This window comes from Mytilus edulis, chromosome 5 (genome assembly GCF_963676685.1).
Source record: "Mytilus edulis chromosome 5, xbMytEdul2.2, whole genome shotgun sequence".
NCBI lineage: Eukaryota > Metazoa > Mollusca > Bivalvia > Mytilida > Mytilidae > Mytilus > Mytilus edulis.
The window spans coordinates 10,594,504-10,607,985 of NC_092348.1; the positions used below are offsets into that span (position 1 = coordinate 10,594,504).

General features: G+C 32.3%; 1 protein-coding gene across 3 annotated transcripts in view; it reads left to right on the forward strand.

The window, feature by feature from the left end:
* LOC139522933 (uncharacterized) overlaps positions 1-13,482 on the forward strand; it is a 54,628-nt gene that overhangs the window by 37,378 nt on the left and 3,768 nt on the right. For all 3 annotated transcript variants that reach the window (XM_071316581.1, XM_071316583.1, XM_071316582.1), the window contains exons 16-20: positions 954-1,073; positions 2,644-2,769; positions 11,195-11,320; positions 12,067-12,189; positions 13,144-13,278. In XM_071316581.1, coding sequence (XP_071172682.1) covers positions 954-1,073; positions 2,644-2,769; positions 11,195-11,320; positions 12,067-12,189; positions 13,144-13,278 — 630 coding nt within the window. The remainder of the gene's footprint in view (positions 1-953; positions 1,074-2,643; positions 2,770-11,194; positions 11,321-12,066; positions 12,190-13,143; positions 13,279-13,482) is intronic.

The window sequence follows — 13,482 nt, forward strand, 5'->3', positions numbered from 1 at the left end:
GCTTTGGAAACAAAGTCATGCATGTTCTAATTCAAATAAAACATGAGTTGCACGTAATTGACGTCAACATCAGCTGTTTCGCACAACGCCTGTAATCTAAATGGACATTTGTTTTGGTGTTGCTCGCTAGGAAATTAAATGAAATCTTTTCAAAGTAAGTTAACATTTGTTTATCGTGGAACGGTGGATTTTTGATCGCGTTTTGGCTTCATCAATTAACACACTAAAACAATGTTGTGAAATCATTTATCCTTAGGGACAACAACGTATTTGTCATGGAGGAAGGAGAAATGTTTTGCAACATTTGGGAATTTGAAAATATGTAATAAAAAGAAAAATCACAAAAATACTGAACTCCGAGGAAAATTCAAAACGGAAAGTCCCTAATTAAATGGCAAAACCAAATGATAAAACACATCAAACGAATCAACAACTGTCACATTCCTGACTTGGTACAGGCATTTTCTAATGTAGAAAATGGTAAATTCAACCTGGTTTTATTTCGCTAAACCTCTCACTTGTACGACAATGATGCGTGAACAAAACGGACATAATAGGGGTACACCAACAACATGAATCCCATCAAAAACTGTAGCACCTGTCGTGTTGCTCATGTTATTAAAAAGCCGAGTACAAAGTTGAAGAGCATTGAGGACCCAAAAATTCCAAAATGTTGTGCCAAATACGGCTATGTTAATCTAGGCAAAGTCAGTTTGTAAAAATGAACGGTTACGAAATGGAGTAGATACTAAATTTGAAGACAAAAGTCAATTGACGCTACAATTTAACGATTCAAGGCAACTGTTATTCGCAAAATGTTAAAAGAAAAGAAACAATTTTGGGAAAGACGAGTTCATGAGCTGTGACCATCAAAATACAAACACTAAATCTTATATCGGCGACTATATTTCGTGGATAACCCGTTTTCAAAACACCATTATTTTTATTGATAGCATGTGTATACAATGGCAAATGCTATAAGGCCGGAGACAAAGTTACAGAAGGATGTAACACAAAACAGTGTTTCTACGATAAAGAGAAGAGGGCTACTTACATGAATATCGTAGATGGAGGTATCTTTATATTTAAAGCGTGTTGAACAGTTAATGATTATTATTTTCATTATTTTTCCAGTTTTATTGAATGAAAAAGTTTTAAAAAACCATTATATAATAGTATTACATAATATTTCATTGCAAACACAATATATGACCAACGCTGTTATGGTTGCATATTTTGTATCTCCTATGTATTAGTATCTTCTTATTAAGATTTTATTTAGTTTTGCTTCATATATAAACATCTTATTATGCATTAACTAAAAGAGCACAACAGAAAAATGCATAATATTAGACATAATTTGATATGACGGTTGCCAGGATTATTCCAACAATCCGGTCACCCCAAAATAAGAAAACAAAATGCTTTCAGTGTCTATATTTTTTTTCTATTTTTGGTTATAAAATTTTTACTTAGTCAGGATTAACATGGCGGTTGATTGTTTCATAGCAGGAGATACTTATCCTGTCTCTCTCTTGGCTCTCATCTTTTTCCTTGATGTTCCAAAATTATGTCTATGTTTAAGTGGTTGCTGCTGATATTTCTATAAAAGCATGCGGGAGATTAGTTTAGATGATTTTATTTGAACTATATATATAATAAATTATGATGACAATTTTAAAGAACATTTCCGGATGCATCATAGTTGGATTCCATTATGGATACGACGTTATTGCTGCCATCATAGTTTTTAAAACTAGGTTTTGAATGTAAATATTTTTAGAAAAATACTATCAATAAGAACATAAAAATCGTTGGTCAGGAACCTTTCAACCAAATGTTATGCGGGAAAGAGGGGGAAAGCGCAGACTATGGCAGTTGCCTCCCCTCTCCCGTTGAAAGTTAAAATGTTGTCGCTCTACCGTTTGCATGACTCTTCTCTAATTCAACTACGACAATTTGAGGGGCTGTCGTTTGCGTTCTTTTGAGGCCTCCTGGTGAATAAAACAAAGATGTCTATATATGTTTATTTCGAGTCCAACCATAAGAGTAATGTTGATTCCTTAGGGTTTCCTATTTTAAACCCTAATAACACGTGCTGGTTGGACTTGTTTTATTCACCAATCAAAATAACTTTTAGAGAACTTATTTTTATAAGAACAGTTTCTATTGGCTAGATTTCTTTTTATCTAATTCACATTTTTACATAATTTGGGTTACTAATTTTAATTACTTATTCTTTGTTTTTACGACCATTAGGGAAATCCGATTATTTTGTTTAGATAAAAGTCTAGGTGAACAATAGAAAAGAATTAGATATATTTGCTGAAGGAAATACTTCTAAGAGTTTAAACTGCCAAATCTTATTTATATCGCTAAGTGTCAAATAGGAAGAATTTCACATCTAATACTTATATAGTAAAAGTTACATAACATTATAGACTTTCTTATTATATCTTTTTATACAAAAAGGTTATACAAGAATTATCTTTTTTCTACAATAACATGTAAGATTCCTTAGTTTTATATGAAATATTAAAATGTATTTCTTTTAATATTATACCTCAATTAACCTTCATTATAAATATATACAAAAACTGGAAATACATTTTTCGATCGTATTATCACATCGATTAAATCTAGGTTGCAAGTTTAATGGAAGATGCATTGGTGTTAACATGACATGGAACAGCGGATGTACAGAATACACGTGTCGCTGGTACAAAAATGGTCTCAGACATGTTTTCAAGCAGGAAGTAAAACAACAAAGTATGTTTTATTTAGTAAATTAGATTTGTGTCAAATTAACAATATATTGATCGACTGATTGTTGGTAATTTAAAAGCCAGACAAAAGTATTCCATGCATATTCAGTACCTTTTCTACGGATTTTAACAAATAGTTTAATAGAAAAAAGTAAATTAACATAAATATCGAACCCCGAAGAAAATTTCAAATGGAAAGTCATAAGCAAATGGAAAATTCAAAAAGCTCAAACTCATCAAAGGAATGGATAACAGCTGTCATATTCCTGATTTTGGTATATGAACAAAGCACATAAGCAGAAACGAAAGACAAGAATACAAATATTTATCATACCACAAAACAACGACGGGATATAAAAGTTCATAGGCACGTCAAATGGATACTGCCAAACATAAGGTAAACAATCAAGAGTTCTGCAATGCTGTACATCGACAAAGAACGCAACATTTGGCATACCACATGCTTCACAAAAGGTAACTTGTAGAAACAAATACATAAAATTATTATGAACTTGGTAGCTATTTATATTATTACTTGCGTGTTATAGTGGTTTTTTTACTTGTCTTTGTAAACAAATATACTTTACTAGCTCACAGTACGTTGATTTTTGTTGAACGAGGAATACTGCTTTCTCAAAAGTTGCTAAGACAGGGCTATGAATCAATCAAATTTAGGTCATCACTCGAGACATTTTAATGTCGCCATCATGAGCTGATTGGCCATTATGACAAAAGTGTGTCAGAAATTATATCTGATATTTTTCCTCAGTCATTATTACCTTCCATCATTACCGAACTGAACAAAGAAATAACACGACGGGTGCCGTATACGGTGCAGGAAATGCTTACCCTTCCGGAGCACCTGATTTCACTCCCGATTTTTAGTGAAGTTCGTGTTGTTTCTTATTTATTATTTTTAACTATTGATGTAAATGTCCTTTGGTGTTTTGAGTCTTTGTTTACTCCTTGGTTTTGATTGTTATTGTCTTACTGTTAAGTCCATTTTTTGTAATATCCTTTTGTGCTGACACGAAGTATCATATGCATTTATATGGTCATTGTTATTAATTAAATGTTTACAAAACTTTACATTTTTAAAATTCTAAGACTTTTGTTTACCTCAGGAATTGATTACCTTAGATGTAAACACTTTAGGTATTTTTGGTTCTTATTGCTCTTCTACTTTGTTTACCTATTTAATTTATTTTTTTCAGCGTCACTAATGAGTATTTTGTGGACGAAACGCGCATCTTACGCAAATACAAAATTCCAATCTTAGTACCTATGATGAGATTATCGGTACTTATACATCTCGCCATTGTGTAATTGTGTTAAGGTCGTGCTTTGTTTTCTTGTTTTTCAGTTGCTTCTGTGCCTTGTCTTTATGTCATTTTGTTCTCTTTGTTGGTATATTTAATTGTTTTATAGTGGTTAATATCATACACAAATTGTTGACTGCTGTAGCTAAATTATGTCTTTGTTTTGTTCATACATTGTTATACCCCATTTACGCGTATTATGGTTTCTTGTCTGTGCGTCCGTCCGTCCGTCTGTCCTGCTTTAGGGTTATGTTTTTGGTCAAGGCTGTGTTTGATGAAGTTTAAGTCCAATCAACTTGAAACTTGGTACACAAATTTCACGGTCCACTGAACACCGAAAATGATAGTGCAAGAGGGACATCCGTTAACTATAGACACATTCTTGTTTGTAAATATTATGGAATTTCAAATGACTGTCATGCAAGTGAAAGCTTTAGCTAGCTATATAAACATTTTCTACATAAGGAATATTATAACAAGAAGGAGTTTACTGATAATGACATCTCTAGCAACCTCTTGTTTTGGATACAATTATAAAAGGCACATAAACTCAAACAAAAAAGGAATGGCGAAATAAATCGGGAGATAATTAATCCATAGGCCATTCAAAAATGACTGAAAGTGATTCAGCTTCATAATTGGTTTACATTGATATTCCAGAATACAAAACCCCAAAACATGGCTTTTCATAAAATTGAGAAAGGAAATGGTGAATATGTCAAAGCGACAACCACCCGACCATAGAGCAAACAACAGCCGAAGGCAACCAATGGGTCTTCAATGTAGCGAGAATTCCCGCACCCGTAGGTGTCCTTCAGCTGGCCCCTAAAATATGCATAATAGTACAGTGATAATGGACGTCATACTAAACTCCGAATTATACACAAGAAACTAAAATTTAAAATCATACAAGACTAACAAAGGCCAGAGGCTCCTGACTTGGGACAGGCGCAAAATTGCGGCGGGGTTAAACATGTTTATGAGATCTCAACCCTCCCCCTATACCTCTAGCCAATGTAGAAAAGTAAAACAATAACAATACGCACATTAAAATTCAGTTCAAGAGAAGTCCGAGTCTGATGTCAAAAGATGTAACAAAAGAAAATAAATAAAATGACAATAATACATAAATAACAACAGACTACTAGCAGTTAACTGACATGCCAGCTCCGGACCTCAATTAAACTGATTGAAAGATTATGTCTTCATCATATGAATATCAGGTACAATCCCTCCCGTTAGGGGTTTAGTATCATACTATCATAAAATATATGAGAAGAACATAACCCGTGTCATGCCAACAACTGTTTTTTTAGAAATAAATGTGTTTAGTTCCGATGCAAAGACCCTATCAGTGAATCAATGTTAAAGCCAAAATATGCAATCTTTAATGACCTGACAACAGTATCGTAACTATATCCCCTTTTAATAAGTCTATTTAAAGGTTTTGTTAGTTTCTGAGGAGAATACTGACATTTTTGTGCTTTATAAAGAATATTTCCATAAAATTTTGGATGTGAAATACCTGAACGTATAAGATGTCTGCATGTTGAGTTATATTTACGAATTATTTCCTTATACCGGTGATAAAATTTAGTAAATGTTTTGACCAGTTTGTGATATCGAAAACCCTGGTGTAATAATTTTTCAGTAATACATAAATTTCTCTCGCTAAAATCTAATACATTGTTACATACACGAGCGAATCGTACAAGTTGAGATATATAAACACCATAAGATGGTGACAAGGGAACGTCACCATCTAAAAATGGATAATTAACAATAGGAAATGAAAAATCATCTCTTTTATCATAAATTTTTGTATTAAGCTTCCCGTTTATGATATAGATATCAAGATCGAGGAAAGGGCAGTGGTCATTGTTATCATTAGCTTTATTTAAAGTAAGTTCTACAGGATAAATTTCTTTAGTATACATACTGAAGTCGTCATTATTTAGAGCCAATATATCATCCAAATATCTAAAAGTATTGTTAAATTTTTGTATCAAATGTTGTTTTGATGGGTCTTTGCTAATTTTAGTCATAAATTGTAACTCATAACAATACAAAAACAGGTCCGCAATAAGTGGTGCACAGTTAGTCCCCATTGGAATTCCAATAACTTGACGATATACGGAATCTCCAAAGCGAACAAAAATGTTATCAAGTAAAAATTCAAGTGCATAAATAGTATCAAAGCATGTCCAATTGACATAGTTCTTTTGTTTATTGCTACTAAAAAATGATCTAAAAGAGTTTGAACATATGTACTCGCATTCCGACTTTTTAAATGCCCAGTTAATTAGGGATGTGAATTTTTTCTTAATAAGAATATGAGGCAAAGTGGTATATAGGGTAGAAAAATCAAAACTTTGAACAGATTCAAAATCACCAATATATGCATGCAATTTATCAAGTACTTCCAACGAGTTTTTGACACTCCAAAAGTAATTAATTCCACTATTTTCAAAGGCCTTATTTGAACAATTTATTATCAGGTTTTTTATTGTACCAAGTGTACTAGTAAGTAAAACAGACAATTTAGTAGTTGAACAATGGCTGGAAGATGAAATAAATCTATATTTGTAAGGTTTTTTGTGCAGCTTCGGAAGCCAGTACATAGTTGGGACTTTCATTGTGTTTGGTTCTGCTTGTAAAGAAGTAGCTAAAAGTTTATGTTTGTTACAGATGTCGTTTTCTGAAAATGAAGTCAGTTGGAATGTTGGTGAATTCGTGATTTCCTTTTGCAGAACCTCTATATAAAATTTACGTCAAACAATAATGATATTATTAGCAGCTTTATCAGCCGGGACAAAAACAAATTCCTTGGCTAGTTCTGTTAGTTTATTTTTGATACGCGAAATAGGGTTTTTATAGTTTTTGTTGAGGGTAAAATGTTCTTTAAAATGTTGTATTCGAATATCAACTATCTTCATTACTGAATTAAAAAAAGAGTCCAAAGATTTTTTGTCAGCTTTTTCCCGTTTTACCCATTTCAAACAGTAGGCGCGGAGTGAGTCGTTGATGATATTACGACACTCATTCCAGTTAACAGTTGACGGGGGACGATATTTAGGTCCTTTACTGAGGAATGATTTCAACTCTCGGTCGCGAACGATGTTAAGGTCTCCTGTTATAACATGGGAAATTGGTCCATAGGTGTATTCTGAATTACTGCAATTACACGACATAGGTGTATTTTCAGTGATATTTACATCTTTACACAATTGGCTATAATTAAACACATATTTTCGGGTAGATTTCTTGTAAATATAACAAATGAGAGGGAGTTCAGTATTATCAAAATATCCAGGAATTTGGTCTTTAACAGAATGGTCGTTAAAAATACCGGCAATATTTACAAAATCAAAACCTTTATTGACATACTTTATTTTAATAAAATGTTTTTTATGATCTTCAGGGCGATCAATTTTTGGAAACAGTTTAGAATAACAATATGCCATTATAATTTGGACAATTTCATACTTAGGACTGTAATATGAAATTGTGTTGCAATCCTCTAAAATTTTATTTAATTTATTTATAGGTAAAGAACAAAGCTTGGTTAACAGATAATGTCTGCCGTTGTTTTTTGAAATGGAAATTAGGTCCGAAATATTTGTATGGTTGGTCCGAAATTTTCTTTGATTGCGATTTGTTCTGCGTCCATGAGAACGATTTTTACGAACAGTTTTAGAAACTATATCCAAAATGTTAACAGAATCGGTTCTTGATATATTGCCAATTCCCATGATATTATCATTAAGACCGAGAGGGTAGACTGTCTGTAATTTTTTAATCCAATTTAATTCATTTATTTTTCGTGATCGTACAAACTTGGAATGAGATTCACCAGGCTGCTTATTTACTACTTCTAAAGGTTGAACTGTTAAATATTTAATAGGATGACTGTGCTTCTTAAGATGTTGATAAATGATACTTTTGAATTTATTGGGTCTTTTAAAACGATACAGGTGTTCTTGCGTGCGTTTAGATAAATATCGCCCAGTTTCACCTACGTACTGAATACCGCATCCCGGTTTGTTTCATGTGAGTAAATAAATAATACTGTTTGTTTTTCAAGTAATATCAGTTTCAAAATTTAGAGAAAATGTGCGACCATTAAATGTGGACCTTACTGTATTGTTGGTGGAAAGACGGGGACACGTAAGTCATTTTTTGGCATGACACTTATCGATAGAAGGGTAACCACGATTTTTATTGTTAAAAACGTTAGCTATTGTAGTATTTTTAGATAAGCGATTCTGAAGATTGAGACGTGTAGATACCCTTTGAACGAGTTTAGTATTTAATATTTTTCCATTTCTAAGCTTCATATTTGTTTTTTGGTATGTAGATTTATTACAAAGGAGCAAAGACTGGCGTCCAGAATATGAACCATCACACAGTAGATTAAATTGTGTAAAAATGATAAAACTGTTCGGCTCAAGACGTCAAATGCTTATTGTCATAAGTTACCCGACAAATTTAACAAAAGATAGGGTATATCAAGGTAGCGACTGACGTCTGACTAAATAGATGAATGGGGCTGAATATTAAAATACTACTTTTTGATAGATATTCCTAAAGTAATGAACATAGAGAAGTTCTCGCTCGGACACACACTCCATAATCTAGTATAATATAAGAGCATAAACCTTAAGCACGGGGAGGCACTCTACTGTCTCCACACGGCACTAAAGACAAACTCTGTAAAAAATAAAATTGAGAAAGGAAATGGTGAATATGTCAAAGCGACAACCACCCGACCATAGAGCAAACAACAGCCGAAGGCAACCAATGGGTCTTCAATGTAGCGAGAATTCCCGCACCCGTAGGTGTCCTTCAGCTGGCCCCTAAAATATGCATAATAGTACAGTGATAATGGACGTCATACTAAACTCCGAATTATACACAAGAAACTAAAATTTAAAATCATACAAGACTAACAAAGGCCAGAGGCTCCTGACTTGGGACAGGCGCAAAATTGCGGCGGGGTTAAACATGTTTATGAGATCTCAACCCTCCCCCTATACCTCTAGCCAATGTAGAAAAGTAAAACAATAACAATACGCACATTAAAATTCAGTTCAAGAGAAGTCCGAGTCTGATGTCAAAAGATGTAACAAAAGAAAATAAATAAAATGACAATAATACATAAATAACAACAGACTACTAGCAGTTAACTGACATGCCAGCTCCGGACCTCAATTAAACTGATTGAAAGATTATGTCTTCATCATATGAATATCAGGTACAATCCCTCCCGTTAGGGGTTTAGTATCATACTATCATAAAATATATGAGAAGAACATAACCCGTGTCATGCCAACAACTGTTTTTTTAGAAATAAATGTGTTTAGTTCCGATGCAAAGACCCTATCAGTGAATCAATGTTAAAGCCAAAATATGCAATCTTTAATGACCTGACAACAGTATCGTAACTATATCCCCTTTTAATAAGTCTATTTAAAGGTTTTGTTAGTTTCTGAGGAGAATACTGACATTTTTGTGCTTTATAAAGAATATTTCCATAAAATTTTGGATGTGAAATACCTGAACGTATAAGATGTCTGCATGTTGAGTTATATTTACGAATTATTTCCTTATACCGGTGATAAAATTTAGTAAATGTTTTGACCAGTTTGTGATATCGAAAACCCTGGTGTAATAATTTTTCAGTAATACATAAATTTCTCTCGCTAAAATCTAAAACATTGTTACATACACGAGCGAATCGTACAAGTTGAGATATATAAACACCATAAGATGGTGACAAGGGAACGTCACCATCTAAAAATGGATAATTAACAATAGGAAATGAAAAATCATCTCTTTTATCATAAATTTTTGTATTAAGCTTCCCGTTTATGATATAGATATCAAGATCGAGGAAAGGGCAGTGGTCATTGTTATCATTAGCTTTATTTAAAGTAAGTTCTACAGGATAAATTTCTTTAGTATACATACTGAAGTCGTCATTATTTAGAGCCAATATATCATCCAAATATCTAAAAGTATTGTTAAATTTTTGTATCAAATGTTGTTTTGATGGGTCTTTGCTAATTTTAGTCATAAATTGTAACTCATAACAATACAAAAACAGGTCCGCAATAAGTGGTGCACAGTTAGTCCCCATTGGAATTCCAATAACTTGACGATATACGGAATCTCCAAAGCGAACAAAAATGTTATCAAGTAAAAATTCAAGTGCATAAATAGTATCAAAGCATGTCCAATTGACATAGTTCTTTTGTTTATTGCTACTAAAAAATGATCTAAAAGAGTTTGAACATATGTACTCGCATTCCGACTTTTTAAATGCCCAGTTAATTAGGGATGTGAATTTTTTCTTAATAAGAATATGAGGCAAAGTGGTATATAGGGTAGAAAAATCAAAACTTTGAACAGATTCAAAATCACCAATATATGCATGCAATTTATCAAGTACTTCCAACGAGTTTTTGACACTCCAAAAGTAATTAATTCCACTATTTTCAAAGGCCTTATTTGAACAATTTATTATCAGGTTTTTTATTGTACCAAGTGTACTAGTAAGTAAAACAGACAATTTAGTAGTTGAACAATGGCTGGAAGATGAAATAAATCTATATTTGTAAGGTTTTTTGTGCAGCTTCGGAAGCCAGTACATAGTTGGGACTTTCATTGTGTTTGGTTCTGCTTGTAAAGAAGTAGCTAAAAGTTTATGTTTGTTACAGATGTCGTTTTCTGAAAATGAAGTCAGTTGGAATGTTGGTGAATTCGTGATTTCCTTTTGCAGAACCTCTATATAAAATTTACGTCAAACAATAATGATATTATTAGCAGCTTTATCAGCCGGGACAAAAACAAATTCCTTGGCTAGTTCTGTTAGTTTATTTTTGATACGCGAAATAGGGTTTTTATAGTTTTTGTTGAGGGTAATGTTGAGGGTCATGTTGATATGTGACCCTTTCCTCTAGTGTACGTTTGCTAAGACTTAAAAGTGCTTATCAAATATGATTATCAATGTTTCATTTTTACTATAAAAATACTGAATCTCGACAATCAAACGGGATTTAATTACCAAGACCATGACAAGATTTAACCGGTTATAATTTTATATTTAAGAATGTAGTTTTAAAAACGAGTGTGTTGAGGAAGGTACTCGGAGAAAACATGGTTGTGTTGATTATGAATGTAGTATTAAAACGACCGACAAAGCACAATACGCTTCAATGAACCCAGTTTCTTATGGTATGCTTATTCAATAGATTGCTGTGACATATAGTTGTTAACCGCTTTGTAATTTGGTCTCTGTTGCTCAAGGCCAATCATACTATATCTTATTATTTTTACTTTTACAATAGAAAAGGAGGAACAGGTTTTAGGTTAAACTTTTAAAATACAATCATGGGTCACCGACCTCATTTTTATGGTATTTACTACCGCTATGACGTTACGCTCATTTCGATATTTTGTGGTGTAACTAATTTGAATGATATATAACGTGAAAACGAAGTCGGTGAACCCGTGATTATTTTACATCATTTAGACAGAAATTCTAACAAGTATCTACCAACAACATATAGGTTTTGTTTTAAAAATCTATGGAGTAAATTTAAGGTTATAAGATATTAGGACAAATTTAGGAAACGTTTTTCGCTTATTTAAAGTGCTTTGTATACAAATATTCACATATTTTGAAAGACTTCAGTTGGTTATATTTCAGCTAAAAAGATATTAAAATGCATTATTTTTCTATTTTAGTTATAGTTCAACTAGCCAAAAATGTATGCCAAATTTTACCAAAATCAGTGTCATAGTAATTATCTGTTACTTGACCTTATGCAAATGGCAAAATCAAAAGATCAAACACATCAAACCAATGGATAAAAACTGTCATATTTAAAATACTACATAGAGAAAAACAAAGTTTCAGGTGATCCGGAACGGTAAGCCCACCGTTATATGATTAAATTATATGTTACACTTTTTTCTAGCATGTAAAGATAAAAGTGGTAATTGCCTTGCTACCAATGAGGAAATAGAAGAAGATTGTTCACTCTATAGATGTGAAGGCCAGGCAAACAGCAAATTCCCACAGCTGGAAAGAGTTGGTGGAGGTTGTAACATTAAAAGTTTTTATTACCTATATTTAATATATTTCAAAAGAATATTATTGTTTACAGTTTTAAATATATGAAACATTGTTATATAAGTCTAAAATGACAAGATATCCCATTTTTTTGTGCAAATTGATGATACTCAATTCTCATAAACGTCTTTAAAGAACTGCCATATATCAGTAGTACATTTAAGGATTTCAGAACTATAAAATATAATTCCTGTTATGAAGAAAAGATCTGAAAATCAAACAAAACTTGATCTTTTCCTGGGAATCAACTTTTTCTCCCACAGTAAAGTAGGAAGAAAGGAATACCCCGAAAATTCTTTTATTTCAAACAATTGCTTCTTTTGTCTGTTCTTGGATTATCTTCCTCTTTAATCGATTACGCAATAACGTTATCTCCACCAGAGATCAGGCAGCCACATACTGAAAGGCTGATGAACCAGAGTGATTAATTCCTTTAATTCAGGGACTATCTTGGTTTTCAGCAAAGGTCTTTTCGAAAAATAGTTTTTTCTGGAAAATGTTCAACACAACTGATGCATATACTTTTATACAAATAAATCGATCAAATTTGCAGACAAAAATCAGTTTAAAAAAAACAAATAAAGAGATTGTGGAAACCCAGCAATACGAAATCATTTTCTTCATTTGTAATGTGTAAAGTGCGATTAAAAGACGCTAGAATAATTAATTTTCGATCGTTCTTTTTATACAAATCAGTTAACATTTTCTTTAATATTTAATAAAAGAAATCATTATTTGGGATAACGTTTTTACGATTTGTAAAACTGATTTTCCGAAATTCTTGTTCACAATTTGGATAGAAGAATTGAATAAAACGCTTCTATGTCAGCTTACCTGAAACGAGTTGTGGTTATTGACAGAAATAATAAAACTGTCTTGATATAATAAATTCAGTAATACATTTCTTACACTTTTTATGCAGGATGTAAAGTCAATGGTGTTTGCAAAGATGAGAACTCAGTCTGGACTGATGAAAGTTCTTGTGTTGATTATAAATGTGAACGAGAGAAGAGAAGTGGTAACACAATATACATGGTACAAAGACCTGTGAAAGTTGGTCAGTATAGTCATGTTATTGACATGAGCTTCGAAGCGAATTGTTTGAACGATCATTTATATCTAAATTTGCTTTGAAATATAAGTCATATGATACAATATAAATACTGAGGCTATACAGAAGATTTCTTTATTTGTCATTCAAATTTTGTTTAAATACAAAGTTATTGAAAAAGTTTCTTGATCCAAGTTTGATGCTTAATTT